At 38.4% G+C, this 19,005-nt stretch overlaps 1 protein-coding gene across 2 annotated transcripts; it reads right to left on the bottom strand.

Annotated features, from left to right (window-relative positions):
- Positions 1-126: 126 nt before the first annotated feature.
- Positions 127-18,952, bottom strand: LOC146466858 (THO complex subunit 5-like). 2 transcript variants are annotated; one of them, XM_085126780.1, is made up of 20 exons: positions 18,794-18,949; positions 18,558-18,691; positions 17,455-17,568; positions 17,146-17,243; positions 16,388-16,463; positions 15,759-15,829; positions 15,219-15,333; positions 14,066-14,276; positions 12,723-12,769; positions 12,364-12,466; positions 11,426-11,537; positions 10,456-10,557; positions 9,160-9,256; positions 8,533-8,644; positions 7,459-7,562; positions 5,140-5,227; positions 4,190-4,299; positions 2,509-2,601; positions 1,041-1,135; positions 127-312 (listed from the first exon to the last, which is right to left on the bottom strand). In XM_085126780.1, the coding sequence occupies exons 1-20, from the start codon at positions 18,828-18,830 to the stop codon at positions 249-251; spliced, it is 1,983 nt and encodes a 660-aa protein (XP_084982906.1). In that variant the 5' UTR covers positions 18,831-18,949; the 3' UTR covers positions 127-248. The 2 variants fall into 2 exon arrangements, with proteins under 2 accessions (XP_084982906.1, XP_084982905.1); XM_085126779.1 differs by having other exon boundaries at positions 18,558-18,952.
- Between the last annotated feature and the right edge of the window lie 53 nt (positions 18,953-19,005).

Genomic DNA, 19,005 nt, shown 5'->3' with positions numbered 1-19,005 from the left:
ATTCAGTACCTAATTTTAATGAACATGCGTTGTAACGAGAGATACCGTGTCAGGTGAAAGTGTAAATGAAATGTATTTGTTACTGCCACACACACACAAAAAACACAAACGCTGGATATTTTTAAGAAGAGGAGAATTTAATTAAGAACAATTTGACACTCGTTACAGAAGTGCAATGCTGTTGACTGGTTTCAAAATAATCATTTCAAGGTGCGTCCCTTCAACGATTCCAAGCTCATGAATTCTTGTTATCTTTGTGTGAATAGTCCCTGCTTTGCATCATACTTCAGAGGTAAGCCACGATCTCTGCCCCTAAACAAAAGGGGAAAAGTGATACCTTAGTTTTTACTCCAAATTTTTTTTTCTTTCACGATAGTTGATGAGGACGCAACCTGAATCAACTATCACAGATAAGTATAATTACTCAGGTTCAGTAAATATTGTTGAATGTTCCCCTCGACGAATATTATATACACTTAATGTATGGTCCCGAGGGAAACAGTAGTTCTAACTTTTGAGTCTGTGGACAGAATCCTCAAGTAGTTTTCTGTGCTGTTGTTTATTATGCTGTGCAAGGTGGTTTTAACTTTTGAGAGGTTAAAACCCTTAAATGTGACAATTCAGATGAAAGCTACTGAGCAGTATTTTCCTGTTGTGCTGTTTATTATGCTGTGCAACGTACTTCTAACTTTTGAGTCTGTGGACAGAATCCTCAAGTAGTTTTCTGAGCTGTTGTTTATTATGCTGTACAAGGTGGTTCTAACTTTTGAGTGGATAAAACCTTTAAGTGTGACCATTCAGATGAAAGCTACGGAACAGTACTTTCCTGTGGTGCTGTTTATTATGCTGTACTGTACAGCGTAAAAGGACGTTTAAACTTCTGAGTCTGTGGACGAAATCTTAGAGTGTTACCGTTCAAAATGAAAGCTACTAGACATTCGTTTACAGGCATTTTGAAAACTAAAATTTGGTATTTCTTTCCTGCTTCAATCTTGGCCGGTGTTGGGAGTGGTACAGGTGGAAATATGTAACGTACTCACTTTTTAACGCGAAGAAAGAACTTCTCGCGATCGAATGATTCAGCTCCCTCCACATCGCCCAAGCTGCCGCACTCCAAATAAACATCGAAACACATCTGAAAGGACCAAACCACTCTTGAGGGTTAGCAGTGTTAGATAGGTGCCCCTACCCCCCCCCCCCAAATATCTGAAAGGACCAAACCACTCTTGAGGGTTGGCAATGTTAGATAGGTGCCCCCCCTCCCCCCTCTAATTGAACCGCTACCTTGTTAGCTCAGTTGATAGAACACTGGGTCCAGTTGTTCAAAGCCTGATTAAGCTAATCCAGGGTTAACTTAAAAAAAACTTTGATTTGAGCTTAATTACTAATCATTCAAGATTTTTCCAAAAGATGTTTGTCCTACCTACCTAGAGTTTTCTTTGCCATTTGCTAAATTTTAGCTTTTAAGACATTTTATAGCCAGCGAGATAAAAACCTTGGTTAACTGGTAATCGAGGATTAGCGTTAATCGACTTTCGAACAACCAGAGCCTGGACTGCAGAGCAGGCCCTAGTTGTTCAAAGAGCGGATAACTCTATTCAGTGGACAAATTGCCATCCAGTGGATAAAATGTACTCCAACCAATACATTTTATCCGCTGGACAGCGATTTACCAGATGGATAGAGTTATCCGCTCTTTGAACAACAGGGGCCAGGAGGTTACGGGTTCGAACCCCGGCCGGATCAACACTCAGGGTCTTAGAGTAACTGTGGAGAAGGTGCTGCCTTTGCTTTGACATCTGCAAAGGGTTAGACCTTCCCGTGGCTCGGATGACCACCTAGAAATGACAATTCCGTGCGAATGAGACCACAGCCTACTAAGCCAAGTGCTGGAACTCTCACATAGACACTAATCCTAAAGCCCCATTTACACCAAGGCTTAAAAACGTTAATAAGCTGTTTAGTTAAACACAGTTTAAGCTTGTTTCCTTCACAAAAGCTGCTTTCGGATTTTTGCCGACTACAGATTTAGCAAAAATGAAAGCAAAAGTTAAAGTTTACTTGAATCCTATGTCAAAGCCAATGGCTCAGCTTTCTATTACCAATTTTTATTTTGTTAAACCTGGTTTAATTAACACGTTTTGTTGGTGGGAATGGGGCTTAAGACTTATACACTGACCTTACATACCCTACAATTACAGGACACAGAAGATCGAGAAGAGTCCTTCTCATGCAACTCTTTTGCTGGGGCGAAGAAAGAAGAAGAACAAAGACAAGGGAGAGTAGCATTGATGAGAAGGATATTAGCAACAGAAGGAAGCTGGGTGAAAAGAGCAGAAAAAGATCCTCCCTCCCCCCTCCCCCATCTTATCTTTAGTTTAATTTTTGTCCATTTCCCAAAACCCCAGATTCAACTCTAGAGGAGGCTGCAGATCTTCCCTCAAGTTGCAGGGGGGTGGAGGGGAGGGGGACTATTTCTTCCACCACCACAACTATGCTTTAACTCACCTGTAACCGACGTAGCTGATTGGCTAGGAGGTTTAATGAGAAGTCATGTACCGTAAGCTCTGGGTAGAAAACATTGACTTCTGCCTCCATTGCCTATAAGTGAGCACAAGGACGCTGATAAAATATTCGAAATACAAAACAGAACGAAGCAGGGAAGGAAGGAGGGAAACGATTGATTTTGCTTTATTTCACCGAGGGCCAAAAAAGTGTTGGATTGAAAGGAAGGATCCCTGACACACTAAAAGAGACTTCAACCAGACAGTTCCCAAGAAAGCAAGGAAACAACTTGTACAAATTTTCTTTTTCATGACCTTGATAAAGCGTTTGATACAACATCATATTGTAAAAGGTAGCTTAAGTTTGAGCCTCACAATGAAATCTACAAGTGTGATCACACCCTGGGGGAAGTCCCCTGTATAAGCTATATATACTAATTATGTAATGCTTTCGAGTGGTATACCGGAGATATGCCACGAGTGACTTGATTTTTCTTAGTATACACACGAGCCTTTAGGCGAGTGTGTATACAAAGTGTGTATAAAAAGTCACGAGTGGAATATTCACGGCATACCACGAGAAAGCACTGCATAATTAATTTATCCCATGGCACTTATTGCATTAACCTTCCTGTTCGACGTCTGGTTCCAGGAATTGAAAATTAAGGTCAAAACTGGGGTATTCTTCTTCCATGTTTCAGTTGTTGGCAGTAATTTTTTTCTGAATGAAAATTTTGACATGTCGCAGGCTCTTCAATCGATCTTTTGGCGGGAAAAATTGTAGGCCGCCAGGTACGCCGGGATTTTTTCGTGGAATACTACCCATTGCATACCGCAGAATATGCCACAGATTTATAGCTTTCTTATTGGGTGTATTCTCTATGGCACGGGATAAATATAGGTATGTGCGGCGCCAAGGGTATGGTTCTTGAGCCGTTTTGGCCTGAAATAGGATACAAATTCTAATCATTTTGGTCTGAAAGTGTGAAAACGGGTGTGAGTTTTACAGAAACGGGTATGGATTCTACAGAAAAGGTCTGAAAATGGGGATGGATTTTAGAGGCCAGGGGCCCGTTTCTCGAAACACCCGGTAACTTATCGGGCCCGATAAGTATATTTCTCAATGTTTTTTTCGCCGATTACACAGTGAATACAGACATTGTACTTGGGCAATGTTGTCATAGTATTGTAGGATTTTAAAATTTAGTATTCAAAGCTAACAAAAAATGACTTCTGTTAAGAAACATTTATCACCAAAGACACTTATCGGGCCCCGGCGATAAGTTACAGGGTCTTTCGAGAAACGGGCCCCTGGTCTGAAAAAGTAACGAAAAATTACATATTTTGGTCTGAAATAGGGTCAGGATTTGGAGAACTGGACGGCACACCTCTAGCACAAATTCCAAGGATTACCCCACCCCCACCCCCCACACACAAACTATGCCACATTTCGTTCCTGTGGGTCTGTTTATTGCGTTGTACAAGGTGGTTATAACTTTTGATCTTGAATGTAATCCATTCAAATGAAAGCTATCAAGGTGGTGCTGTTTGTATCTCAACTGAATCCAAATTCTCATATTTTCAATGTGCGAGTAAAGCTCCTTTGAATGTGAAAAGGCCAAATTAAAAATTTCCAAATAATCTTTTTACTAAAGTGAAATGCAAGAAATTCCAAGCTATAGTACCTTTGTGAAGCTGTCCCTTATCAATGCCTTTCCGCAAGCTACTTCGACTGAGAAAAAGGGAGGCGTCGTAGGATGCTCCTGAGACAAGACCACGGAAGCCTTGAGTTGAACTGAAACGGAAAAGATTCTCTTGTAAACGATAAAAACTACAAAAAGTCCCATCCATTTTGTCAGGGAAAAGTCGAGCAAGAAGAACACGCGAGATCGCGCTCGCTCAATGCGTGGATAATAGACGCGCGTGGCCATTCCTCAAGAAGCGCTCGTGTTTCGCGGTTTCCCGCTCACTGCTCTTGAGATGAAATTGAAGAGGAATTTATCTTTAAACGCGTTACTGAATTTACTCCTGTTGTAAGGAAGTGATTCATGTAAAATTGAAACCACAAATTCGTCACTCTTTGAAGGACACCAAACAAAACCTTGCCACTCAAATAGCATACAAATGTACACCTCTCCAATCGTTTTTGTTTTAAAATTGTGTACAAACTACTGTGCCTTTTGTCCGCGAGAAGCAGAGAAAATACATCTGAAGAAAGATATTTATTATAAACAAAACAAAATCTCGGTGTATTGGGACCGGGAATGACTTGGTCACATCACTCTGTCCGAAAAAAAATCTCTGTTTTGTCTGTTTTACAGTTCACTCGTTAACCCTTTAACCCCTGATATCAAAGAACAAATTCTCCTATCTTGTCCCCAAACTTTTCTTGTAAAAGTACTGGAGAGAAGTTATTACAATATCAAGAAAATTCACCTTGGGTAATCATATATTTAATTCTCATGATTTCAGGGGTTGAATAAGCATTGACATTACAAGGAGAAAGTTGATGCTTATCGCTGTTAGCAGCGTTTTTACTAGCGGAAGGACTAATCCTACAAAAAATCTCAATTTTTAAACAACACGAAATAGGAACGGGGACCAAAATGTGACAGCACAACAATTGATGTCTAACCTTTTCTTCTTTCAAAAACCGCTTGATAAAGCATGTCACTTTCTTGAATGAAACCGTCGTCGACGAGGCTTCTCAAGACTGGTTGTTCCTGGAAGAGAGACTGAAGTCAATTTTTCAAGCGAGGACAACATTTAAGCTTACGTAGGGGTGTTAATCAAGAGACTGTCCTAAACCTAAATGTAAAGCAATCAAAACCAAAAAAGAAAATAAATGGAAATTTGAAAATTCATGTCTTTGAACTGTGGATGAAAGAATTGATAGTTCAAAGATTTAAAATTGCGTTTACGGCAAAAGGTAAACTTGAGATTCGCGTTTATGTGCCCTTGACGTAACTAGTAGATAGCTGAGTCCTGCAAAACAATTCTGGCCATTCACGCTAACGCAACACTATTCGATTTTGCTGAGAAACTGAAAACAGCAACCGGCAAATGGAAGCTAAACATGGTCGAGTGGTCATTGCTGCCGTTTGCCGTAAGTGTAATTCTAATTCAGTTCTTAATTAACGCTGCTTAATCAGCAGAGGAATGAAAACCTGAAAAATTCAGGCTTAACGGAGTTCAAACCCATGACCTAAGTTACGAACAAAATTCAGGGTCCCAAAGGGGTTTAGGGCTCCAGGGCTCCGGCCTCAAAAATGCAGGGCTCCAGGGCTCCAAGGCGAAAATTTCAGGGCTCTAGGGCTCCACATCATCTGCTTTAGGGCTCCGGGCTCCACTCTGGTCTACAATCTTGATGTGTAAAAATTCTATTTTTAACGCTAAATCAAATACGCAAATAAAAAAGTCAGCAATTCCGGTCAATTTTTTAAACCCAAGCAGCCAGTTACATTATCTCTTATTATTTAAGAGTGGATTAAATATTAAACTTGTTTAAATGGGGTTGACAGACCTGCACGACTCCCGTTGTGTGCCCATTGTGTTGATAAAAGCCTTTATAGTTTTGCTTTAAAAAGCATGTCTTTAAGCGACTTCCCTTTTCTAGAAGAGATCAAGGGAGGTTCCTTGTGTGTCTCTCTTAGTAGCGGCTGGTTTTGTATTAAATGCCATTTGTCCATTAGAATATTTTTCAAACATGGCAGTGATGGTTGAAATTGTGTCACGAAGGGTAGAATTTTCTTGTGCGCTTTCTGTTTTTGTGAAAGAGCGTTCTTTCTTTCTGCGAAGTTAACTTCGGAGAGGATTTTGTCCACTAGATTACTAGAATAACCTCTCGATGCTAGGCGTGTTTTAAAGTTTTGAACGTTTTCCTCAAACACTACTTTAGAAGAGTTTGCCCTCAGAAGCCTAAGGGCTTCTCCTTTAACGAAGCCTTTTTTGACGCCTGCTGGGTGGCAACTGTTGTAGTTTGTGTACTGAAATGTTTCAGTAGGTTTGTAATGTGTGTGCACGTCGAGAATCAATTCTTTCTCGAATCTCTCTCCCTTATAGACTGTTGTATCCAAGAATGCTGTTTCTAATTGTGAGACTTAAGCGGTAAACTTTATGGTAGGGTGGTACGAATTTGCCTGCTCAATGAAATGTTCTATTTCTTCTTTGTTTGTATCCCACAAGCAAAAAACATCGTCAATGAACCTTTTCCATGTTCGTGGTTTGTTAACGCTCTGCCTTAAGATCTCCTTTTCTTCTTTTCTCTTTTCATCAATTATTATTCAAGTTTTTTTTAATTTGTTGTAACTGATACCTGCGAACAAACTGCTAAAGGAACGTCTGGTTACTATAAAGTTTTTTTCATCGCGCTCACTACGATTATAACTTTTAGTTTTCATTAAATCCCTAAATAAGTTGTTGCATATCATTGTAAACTGAGATAACCGCGTATACTTGTATTATGTACTGTCCTCTTTTCAGATTCTGTTTCTCTATGCGCACAAACAAACACAAAAAGGCAGTGATTAAGAATCAATGCAAACTTGAAAATGCTGGGCTCCGGGCTCCGCGCAAAATGTCTTTGGGCTCCGGGCTCCACAGCCAAAAAAGAATCAGGGCTCCAGTCGGTAAGCTCCAGGGCTCCAGGGACCCTCCCTTTGGGACCCTGAAAATTGCGATAGTCTCTCATTTATTGAAGCAAATAAAGCTATGAACCAATCAGAACTCGAAGCAAAAGGTGCACCGGCGACAAAGCGCGGGAAAACGCGTCACCATTCGCATTACTTTTGCCGATAATTGGTCAACTGAAGAGCATTTGTCTTTCGATTGGTTAGAGTATGTCTCACGTGCTGCATTAGATTTTAACCAATCACGCAGCTTCGTTACAAACAAAAACAAAGCAAAACCCAAGCAAACACACGTTCTAATGTTGTTTCCTTTTAACAGCCCATACCATAAATTCTTCCAACGTTGCTGGTTTCCAGGAAGTCAGCGTTGAGGATATCTTGCTCGGAAACATCTGAAGATAGCTCTTGTTTTGTGGAATCGTCAAACCCTCTGAAAAGTGTTCAAATGATCCATTAGTCATTTTACAAGTTGTTGTTATTGTTTTTTGTTTTTTAGTTTGTTAATCGTGTCACCTAGACACCTTACACCCGTTCTCCATCACAGCAAAGTTGACAGTGCAAAACGTGTAGAAAATTGTAGAAAACTAGGTAAATAAAAATTATATTGTTATAAAAATAACTAACATAACTAACTTAAGAAAGGATTTGGAAAAACATTTCAGAATAAAAAGTAGCGAAACGTCATTTTTAATATCGCTACTTTTTATTCTGAAACTAACATAAGTGTTGTGTTTAAAGTTAGTATTGTAACTAATATTACTATATTGTAAATAGTGTTACATATTGCTAGAAATTTAGTTTTTGTAAATAGCGTTAGTATTGTAAGCAGTGTTAGTGTTGTAAGTAATGTGTGGTACTTAAAAAAAAAAAACATTAAAAGAAAAGAAAAAAAAAGACAGTGCAAAACTTTGGGTGCTCCTTCATGTTTCGGTACCCGAATGTAAAAATCAGCAATTTCGCGTGAAGGGGCTTATTTTACGTCTGAGATAAACCAGGACCACAGAGTCAGGACCCAAAACACGATCCTTCAGATCAAATGGAAAAAACAGGACCGGAGGGAAGGAGGCAGCGTGGCCAAATGGTAAGGGCACCAGACTTGTAATCCAGAGGTCCTGGGTTCAAGTCCCGCTCTGACCACTTGGATTTGTTTTACGACAACCCCGTTTTCAAATCCAAGGCCATGCTTTGTAATAGCCAACTGGTTTGCCTCCCACCAGTTGGGATTTTTAACAAATGTTATGTTCAGTTTGTAAATTTATTTCACCGATTTATAGTGTCCCCAAATAGTGCTATAGTGCTGAATACTTCGACACCTGAATAAAGTCATTTATTTCATGGAAAGAAGGACATGCAAAATAGTAGGGACACTATTAAAACCCCCACAATTATACTCATCCTACCTAAAGATGTCAGTTGCTGTTGGAGAGCGAGTCTGGCCAGAATTCTACTTCTGATGGCTTTGATTGTTGCCTCCATGTGAGACAAACTCACTGAGGACTTTGGCACAACTTCCTGCAGCATGAAGATTTACAACAGACATGTTAAAACACCGTTTACTATCAAACTCCCAAAAGCCATAAAACAGTAATGAATGAGATTTAACCTGAGGCAAATCACGAGTCTAACAAACACATGTACATGTAAGTGTGGATGTGAGGATGTGTGTCAGGGGCGGGCAATGGTGGTTAGGGGAAGGTGGGTGGGGTGATCTGTAAAAAGTTCACTTCTAGCTAATCCATCTTACATTATACAATGTAAAAATTTCACTTCTAGCTAATGCTTTAAATTCCTTTATTGTCTTAAAACTTTTTGTTTTGTTACTAAAGCCATTACATGATCTTTACGCGCAGAAAAAAAAATATCGTTGGCTGTAGAGGTATGGGGAAAAAAGGAAGTTTTGAATTCTTACGTCTTGTTCTATAACTATCCCTTGGGAAAATAATGGACTAACGGTACTCGTAGTCTAGAGTCACTCATCACAGTGAATAAAACAGTACAAACAAAACGTTTGCTACACTTGTCCTTACGTGCAATTCCTCGGGTAAGAAGTCCAGACCACAAATCCTCTGAGCCCACATGTAAGGCTTACCTACCTGAGCAACAAACCCTGAAAAACTGCTAACTCTGAAAGAGGATAAAATTTTTATTCTAACATTAATAATGATTGGTACAAATGAGGAAAACCCAAAAATTTTATTATAGAGGAAGTCAATAACTTGCCCCCAGTTGTTATTAAGAGATTCAAGAAGTGCTGTGAATATTCTGCTCTGACAATGCTACAAAACGATAGGTTTAATGAGGAAAAACAATCACTTTGCACTTGTGTTCTAAATTCAGGTCCATTTCTTTCCCGTCTTCAGCAAAACAACACGTGAAATAACCAAATTCAAGGTTTTGTGGAGAACATGAGCTCACAACGGTGAATCTGTCATTCTCAGTTTTAACTTGAACACCACGCCTTCTTCGTTCACTGTTTTTGTACAAGTTTAAATCACGAAGTAGCACAAATAAAATGAAGCAATATTTTCAACTGACTTTTTTCTTCCATCACTGCTGTTGTCGCTCAAGTTCCCTTATAATTACTCTGTACTTGGGCATGGCCCAAGGTATAAAATAGGATTTCTCTGTAAGTCTCATCAATAGGGGTCTACTGCATGTGCGCTGAGTGCAGGGCGATACTGGGCTCGACTGGGTTAGTTCTTAAAAGAAAACAGCTAGTAGGTATGCTGTCTGCTAACTCCTTCCATTCACCAAAACTAAGGGGCAACTTTCCTTTCAACACGGATATTTTCCAAAAGTTCGACTTCGATAAGCCTCCCTCGCAAACGCTCTTTTGGCTCTTCTCATTGGGGAGGAAGATTGCATGACGAGCCAAAAGAGCATCTGTGAGAGAGGCTACACTTTGATAGGGGGAGCAATATTTCTTGAAGGAATTCAAGGCTACATGCAAAATTCCACTGAATCTGAGCTAAAACAACAATAAGCGATCTGAAATGAGGCATAGGTTGGTTATGCACTGAGCTCTTCATTAATTTTATTATATGAATCAACCTTGAATGGAAAGCTGTTGAGTAATGCTTCCATGTGATGCAGCTTGCTTGTAGTTGTTGCCTTATAAACCTCCTTCCCAGGGTCTCTCTTCTTCACATGAAGAGGAGAGACCCTGGGAAGGAGGTTGGTATAAGGTGCATTATTATTTTGCAAGTGTGAATGTTAGAAAATTTGTTAAACTCCTACTCTGGCACCCAGATTAAGAAGACCTTGTAAGTGATGAAGATAGAAAAAGTCAGTTATCATCAATTAAAATGTCAATCTTTGCTTACCCAACTTTAGCCAGTTGATAGAGACTGGATGGGTTTGGAGCCTGGTCGCCACCATCATCAGGGAACAGACAGGTTAACAACGAATCAGGTGAGAGAAGAGTGCTGAGAAACAATCACAAGAGGACTAGCCATTTAAGAGGATATGACATTATTTTTTCATGTGTTTGATCAAAATTAATCTTCATGTTGTTCTTGTTTGAAAATATTTGAAAAACAATCCTCACCAATTTTTTGTTGGAACCCATTTGAGGCATATACACTGTAAAAGCGTCAAATTTCACCTCTGGATGGATACAATATAGCACAAGAGCCCTACTATTCCCATACGGGAACGTTAGTCTCACTGTTTCTCTATTCCTCAGTTGTTTCATTCTGAGTATTCAACAACCCCATCCATATTTTCATCCACAGTTTTCTTCCTCTGCGTGTGAGAAACAACTTTGGAAGAGAGAAATTGCATGACTAGCATTCCTGTATTAAGTATCCCCAGTCTCCCATTTTGCATGTATTGCACCCAAGCAGAAGTAAAATTTGACACTTTTATACATCCTAAACACAAGGAAGCAAAATTGATAAGGACTTTGTTTTTCAACTTTCATACAAGAACGACGTGAAGACTTGATCAAGCAAAATAAATTTTGTCACACATACTTTAAAACTTACAGTGAAAATGTCACAAATTAAATGTTCAGGAAACAGAAAGTGGGCATGTGTGCTTAATCTAACCCTAACGTGATGCAGACATGACACTGAATTAAAGAAAAAATCTGGAATGACTAGAGTTCTGTACTCTATCAGGCAAAAAAAAAAAAATCAGACGATATCTGATATTTCTAATATTTTTATTCTGTTTCTTTTGTGAGACATATCAAATTCTCTGAAAATGGGCAATTTGTTCAATACACGTCATGTTATCACCTTGCATCCACAGGTTAAAAACTCTTCTCTCCTTTATTTGTGCAGTGCTTACCTGTTTGCTAAGACAGGTCCTGGAACAACTTCATTTAAAGACAAAGAAGGGGACACTACAACAGTGTTGAATGTCGGTAAAAAAGAGAACAGAAGATCTACTGTTGCTTTGTCTGCAAGAGAAAAAAAGAAACAAACCACATTCACACTGTTGCCCTACCAAATACGAAATATGTTTTTGACCCAAATCTCCTTGCAGTAGCAAGCTTGATGGACTTATGTAAACCTTGAATACAGTTTCTAAATGACCATGCTTCAATTTACCATCTTTGTCTACATGAGGAGACAACTTCACCAGAAAATGTGCAATGGTTTAGAAAACAAGATACTATTAAATATTTCCTTCAGTTGATAAATCACCATAAATCTACATGTAAATCTATTAAGTGCTCTCCTTGAATAGATGCCCCCCTGATGGAGAGATTTGTACCAAGCACCACTCTCTTGAATCCATGCCCCACCCCCCATATTTACTACAAAGACCACCCCTTAGAAGTCATAGTATTGAACTAAGCTGTAGAAGTAGTTGATTTTCATGAAGAAAGCTTCCTGTCATGCTGAGTCATAGTGCTAAAAACAATGAACTGTAGGAATTGTTTGTTTGCATGCATTTTTCCTTCAACTGAAATCAAGTCAAAATATTAAGCTGAACTGTAGAAATCACTGATTTGCCTTGCTTGATTTATTTTTTAATTCCAGGGCTGAGTTGCTCGAAGCATGGTTAGCGCTAACCATTGGTTAAGAGGTATTATAACCTATAGGTTGTCATGGTATTTAACCCAGGTTAGCGCTAACCATGCTTCGAGCAACTGGGCCCAGTTTGTCTTCAAGACAATGAACTCTGAGTCCTTGACTAACTTTTTTTTCTTTAATTTCAAAACTTCATCCCATTTAAGCAACCAGAGCCTATTTCAACAAAGAAAGGAAAGAACATCAAACCTTTGCAGCGGACTTGCAATTGGATTTGAAGTGGATGCTTCTTAAGCAACAATTTTCTTTTCTCTTCTAAACGAGCTTCTTCCTTTTTTCTCCTGTGTTTTGACTGATAAAAAAAAAACAAAAAAACAACGAAAAACATACTGTTGATGAACTTTCTCCTAGGCAGCTAGATCCAAAATTTCATTTAAGTGGAATTACACCATAATATCATTTACATGTAATAATCTCGCAGCTGAAATGGACTCTCAATGGAAGATAATGTGGGGAAATTGTATCACAGTGACGGCAATGCAAAATGATAAAGGTTTTTGAACATCAGCAACATCAAACATATCAAAAATAATGCAAAGTGTTCTCACCCTTTTGTGCCCATCAGCATTTTCTTGGTCTGAATCACTATCAACATCTGCAAACAATTAAAAGACAATTTTCAGTTGACATAAATTATGTTACTACATGTTAAACGTTACAAGCTGGAAGTCAGACAGACACTTAAAGCTTTGACAGACTAGACCAATAACATTGTTATCGACAACTATTTTGTTATAGATAAAAAAATCCAGTGTGTAAACCAAGTTATCAATATTATTTTTATAATAAACAGCAAAAAAAAAAAAAACAGTTATCAACATCAAATCAGTTTTCCTTTACAAAAAAAGGAAATTACATAACTGTACTTTAGTTCTTGATAACAAACAGCAGTTTTATTGTCAATATATAACTCCTTTTACCCAGCTTGTGAGACAGTTATCGACAACTACGCCATCTTGGCCTTTGGTTACAATGACGATGGCAACAATGACGGAACTAGCAACGAGAACACCACAAAATGAAAGGCTAAATGAGGAAAAAACAATCAGTCTGCATGTGTGTTTTAAATTCTGGTCCATTTCTTAGCTGTCCTGTGCAAGAAAACAACATGAAATGGTGCAATTCAAGGTTATGTGGAGAATGTGGGCACGATACCATATTTTTTCTCATTTTCTCTCTTAATTTGAATGCCGTTTCTACCAGTAGTTCCTGGATTGTCCGGCCACATCATAGAATTTGAACGAGTTGGAATATTTGCAAAGTAGTTGAAGTAGTGTGGAGAACTTTATATTTTGAAGTGGCATTTTTGCTGCCATTGCCATTGTTGTTTAAGTTCCCTAATAATACCATCATCACCACCACTGCCATATACACTCATTGTCACCCTTATTAAAATTATTTACTATGGTTAACCGTATTTATTTACCTATAAGGCGATCCCAGCTATAAGCCGAGACCCTAAACTTTTGGCCATAAGAAGCTGTTTGGTTTTAATGAAATACTTGGCTATGATCCAAACCCGCTATCTTGTTAAGATTTGACCAGTTCTCAGTTTAATTTGGTGCAAAAATTGCTCGGCTTATAAGCATAGAAAATAATATGGTACTATTAAAACTATTATTATCATCCTAATCACTAACATTATCCCTACCACTTACACTGCAACTTTTCTTTTCAACTAGAAACAGCAGTTCTTCACCCTTTTTAACCCCCAATATCAAGGAACAAATTCTCCTATCTTGTCCCCATACTTTGCTTATAAAAGTACTGGGGAGGAGTTATTAAAATATCAAGAAAATTTACCTTGGGTGATCATGTCTTTAATTCTCATGACCTTGGGGGTTGAATAAGCATTTATATTACAAGGAGAAATTTGATGCTGATTACAAACCTCTTACAGCAGTTTTTGTCTCCATGGCAGCTTTGGCAACATCCAAATCACCCAGAATCTTGACTTCCAAATTAGGATCACATGCCTCGTTGTATGCTGATGCCTGGACATACAGAATGTACAGAGGCTGTGGAAGATATCGTGCAGTCTCATGCTGAACGCGCTGGGCATCTAACGGCATGTTCATGTACTCTTGGACAGGTTGGGTAGCCTGTGTTTAAGAAAGTTAGGGCTGTGTGAGGTAAGTACACAGGGCACTGTACATTTCACTTACATGTAGGTCACAGGCAACCCACATGGCTGGAACTTAACCTAGTTTTGCAAGAATAATTAAAAGCAACTACAGATAAGTAACAACTATTCCTCCTTGGATGGGATGCTAATCTAACACAGGGCTGTCAACTTAATTTGCAATTTTTGTTAGATTTCTACCCTTCTGAAAACAAAAAAAGAATTAAATTTGTATTGAGCATAATTCCATGACAAAATGATAAAATGCGCTTTACAGTTTGGGGACACTCTCCAGATCGATTTGGAATTTGGAAATGCTGGTTTTTTGAGTACAGGGTAAAACCGGAGTACCTGGAAAAAAAAACCTGTCGAAGCAAGGATGAGAGGCAACAACAAACTCGACCCGCGCATGGCGTCAACACTGGAAGGAGACAAGTGCTCGCACCACTACAACATCCCTGCTCCCCTTTTGATTTGCCACATGATAAAGAGAAAGAATATGGAGCAAAGTTTCTCATTAAGCTTTGGAGAAGCTGGCTTTGGGTGCAAGGAAACTAGCTGCTTATAAACTGAAGAATGCCTCCCATTCTTGTCGTCTTTAGTCGTTTTCAAACTCTCAGTATCCAGCTTTCTTCAGTGTAGTTGCCAGCCATGAAAGCTGTCTGCCAGTGACTAATGATAGCCTTGTCGGTTTCATTGTTGAACATGCAAAATGACTGCTGATGTACAGTTCTTAAACAAAAATGGCTGACATTTTATTTTGTCAACATTCAAATAAACCCTACAAACCTCATTCAAGGTAAAATATTCTTTTGCTTTTTGAACTCAAGAACGAGGTTAGTAGGGCTAGTTTGGATGCAAACAAAAGAAGATTAAAATGTCAGCCATTTTTACAAAGGCTCTAAGATAACGAGATTTTTACCTTCAAAATATTTTCTAGTCTTGGCTGCAAACTGTCCAGGAATTCCTTCTTAGTGTGAATCTCTTTCATAAGGGTTTCCCTCTTCTTAAGAAATTGTTCTTTTTGCACAGCTAACCTGCAGGTGCATTGAACAGAAATAACATAATTATTATTACAAACTAAACACCATTCTAAAGGATCACATTTTGAGCTGAGGCACTTGGTTGTAGTGAGTAAGTAAGAAAGTCCAGTGAATGGAATGTCAATCCATCATAAGCAATTCCAATGAATTTTGTCAGGTTTCCTCAACAAGAGATGAGAATTTTCTTTCTATGTTCAATTGCAGCCACTAGTGTGAGATCATGCCATGCGCTCGTGTATTATCCTGGACTCAGCGTCACACGTTATATCATGTGTTAGTCATGTATTTAGTTTTTGAGAAAAAAATGCTACATAAACAAAAAAAACAGCTTATTGCAATCCTAGAGAAAGAAATCAGTCAATGGATGGTACCTCTTTTGAATTCTTGCATAAACCCTTTCGTTTAATATAACACAATACCTTTTTCTTTGCTCCAATTCCCACTCAAGTCGTGCCAACATCAACTGATGAGAATCATCTTTTGTGACATCCTTCAACAAGAAAATATTATTTTTTTAAACACTCAAACAACAAAATGCACACATTCAAGAAAATTTGGAATGATGATGATGATAACATTGATGGTGATGTTGATGATGATGATGATGATGATGATAATGTTGATGAAGTTGTTGTTATGATGATGATGATGATGATGATGATGATGATGATGATGGCAATGGGGAAAGTGACAATGATGACGATGATGATAATGACGATGATGGTGATGGTGTTGCTGACGACAATGTACCATTGCATTAATGCCCTCTCCAAGGAACTTATATGCTGAGCACCAGTGGGACAGGAACAGTGTAAGTTATAGTTTGGCAATCCATATACTTCATGTGAGAATGTCATATACATTTATGCATCCAGTAGGCACCTGTATAATAATGTCAAATTATTTGACAACAGCTTTCTCTGCATCTCAATTCCTGCTATCTGAAATTCTTCATTTTCCTTTAGAGATCATTTCTTACCGTGCTGGTCAATGACCACAAGCAAAGAAGAGATTATTGTAACATTACTTTTACATCAGCGCCACTCACAGGCTTTGATATTTCTTTAGGTGCATCTTTAAAAAATTCCTCCTCTGAAACCAGCTCTATCTCTTCATCTTTTGACCTTCATAACATAAATTTCACATCAGGCAAGACAATCAATCGTTCTCTTTACATTATCTATTGGAGCCAAACCCCTGGCTTCATGTTCTAATGTTGTTGTATAACACTATTTGGTCTAACAATGTTATAACCTTTAGTACTCCATGTTAGTTGAATATTGACATGATGTTACTGACAGTCTGACATCACGCAAGACCAGTAGTTTTTAAATTTGAACAGAGTTTTAAAATTTACATGTTAGTTTGAACATCGCCAATGAGAGTTCCCATACAAAATACCCTTAGCCTAGTTTATTAATGGTATAAAGTTATGATTTTTTCTTTACATTACAGGATAAAGTATTTAAAAAAATATCAATTGCTTCCCAAGTATTTTGATTTTTATTATTATTTTTTTTATTTTTTCAGTTAATGTGTCTTTTTCGAAAAGATTTCCACAGAAATCTTCAAGATTCCATTCAAGTGCCGGACATTACAAGGAGGAATTCAGAGTTCATTTCATTCTTGGAAATGCTGGTCATACACGATGTAGACTGACTCTTAATGACATTTGCAAGCACGATGGCTTCACATCAACCCATCCAGTGTTACACTAACACATGTCACCTTGGGATTCCAGTTTCTACAAAACTAAATCAGCAGGGCTGTACAATAGCATGACAAAAGATACTTATTACTACTTACTTGAACTCAAGACATTTGGTAATTTCTTTCTTTAAGTGCATCACCTCATATAAAAGATTTTGTAACTGAAGGTGAAGACTGTCCACCTTATGCTTGGCCTGAAGGAGATAAAACAGAGTTAAAGAGTCTACACTGATAAGAACAATCTTAATCAACTGAAGCTTAAGAAGTTCTTTCTTGGTATTGCAATCACCAAGTAACACAACACAAAAGGTTTGTTATTAATTAATTTATATATTTATTTATTTATTTATTTATTTATTTATTTATTTATTTATCACGGCAGGTTTCAAAACCGATTTTCATCACCTCTTGGGTTCTTTCCCTGGATTTCTTGCATCTCATGTGAGCAAGTCGGTTGAGTTTCTTCAGGATTGTAAATAACAGGGTACACCTGATCCTGGATTCATTTGTATCAACATCCTGAAAAAAAAAGGAATTACCTTTGGCTTGAAAATCAGCCCTTTTGAAACATTGATGGCTTCACTCTGTCTTTACAAAAGATTTATGCAATGTAGAAGATTTGGAATGTGGTTAATCTGCATGATTTTTGCCATGTTTGCCATGAAAGCCAGTATATATTTCATCTGAAAAACTCTCCAGACTATTGAAAAAATTTTTTTTTTTTTTGTAAAATTCCTGGAGATATCTGCAGAAGGGGTGGTCTCAAAATTGTTGAAAACGCTGAGCTCTTATCAGATGGAGTGTGCTCATTAGTGATATGGGAAAGATGTTCAAGTTAAAGCACTGTTCCTCCAGTCCTCCAGTAGTGTTCAAATGCCGCTAACGCAGTCCTGCAGTCACGCAGGATTGAAGGACCGCCAGTTATACCAACTTAGACTAATATATATTACTCATGGACTACCGGACTGCGGGACTAAAGGGCACAGGTTGTAATAGCTTAGACAAAATAACAAAAAGACTGCAGGACTGCAGGAGCAAGAGATTTGTGCCCTTTAAAACAGGTCGGGTATTCTGCAATCGCTCCAAGTCCCCTGACTTACCCGGGGTCCCCCCTCAGACTATGGCTGATGATAGGTTTTTTTTTTATCAATTTTTATTTGATTTACATAACACAAAATTTACAAAACTAAACAGTACTTACAATAATTATTATCTTTACAGTACTAACAATACTTACTATGCTTACATTAATCCTATGCTTACTAGGGTGAAAAATAGGTGCATTAACAGGCACACCTGACAAGGTATACTACTCGAAGTAGAGCTAAAGTTACTGTCTCGTGAAGTCTTTGGACCTTCTTTCGCGGCAAGAATGATTCTTCCTTCAAAATTAGCCCACAAAGGTCTTTTCCTTACCCTACGCTTGTTTTCAATTGCTTTCCAAAGATATGTTGATTCCGCATAAAATAAAAGATGGAAAAACTTGAATGGGAATTCGAAAATCTTACCGCAAGTTTTTGTTTCTGAATCTCAGCTACCAACTTTCTGATTTCCTCCGTTCCTCTCTCAAACGAACCAACATCACTCGAAGCGCTTCTTTTCTCTACTTCCGTATCCTCTAGGTTCGCAGCATGTTGAACATCTGAAGATTTAGAAGGACCATCTTTAATCGAAGTAGAACTAGCAGATTTCGAAGTGGTTGCAGGAGATTTCAACGTTTTCTTCGTTTCCTGCGGAGGACTACCTGCATCCGAAGGAGTCCGAGTTCTCCTCCGTTTCATTGTTGGCCTAAACACTGCTAAAAATTTCAAACGAATCGAGTAAAAAGCGACGAAGGATCATTTACTTTCGGGACACACATACACGTTCTGCCGCCATTTTTAATCTTTCAGCACGCATAATCGAATTTGTAACACCGCTGGCTGAGGCTGTTTGTGTTGCTGTCTCGTATTGACC

Source organism: Pavona decussata, unplaced genomic scaffold (genome assembly GCF_977016875.1).
Source record: "Pavona decussata unplaced genomic scaffold, jaPavDecu1.1 SCAFFOLD_140, whole genome shotgun sequence".
In the NCBI taxonomy this organism is placed as follows: domain Eukaryota; kingdom Metazoa; phylum Cnidaria; class Anthozoa; order Scleractinia; family Agariciidae; genus Pavona; species Pavona decussata.
Note: the sequence above shows the minus strand (reverse complement) of the source record. Positions and strands in the feature narration are given on the sequence as shown.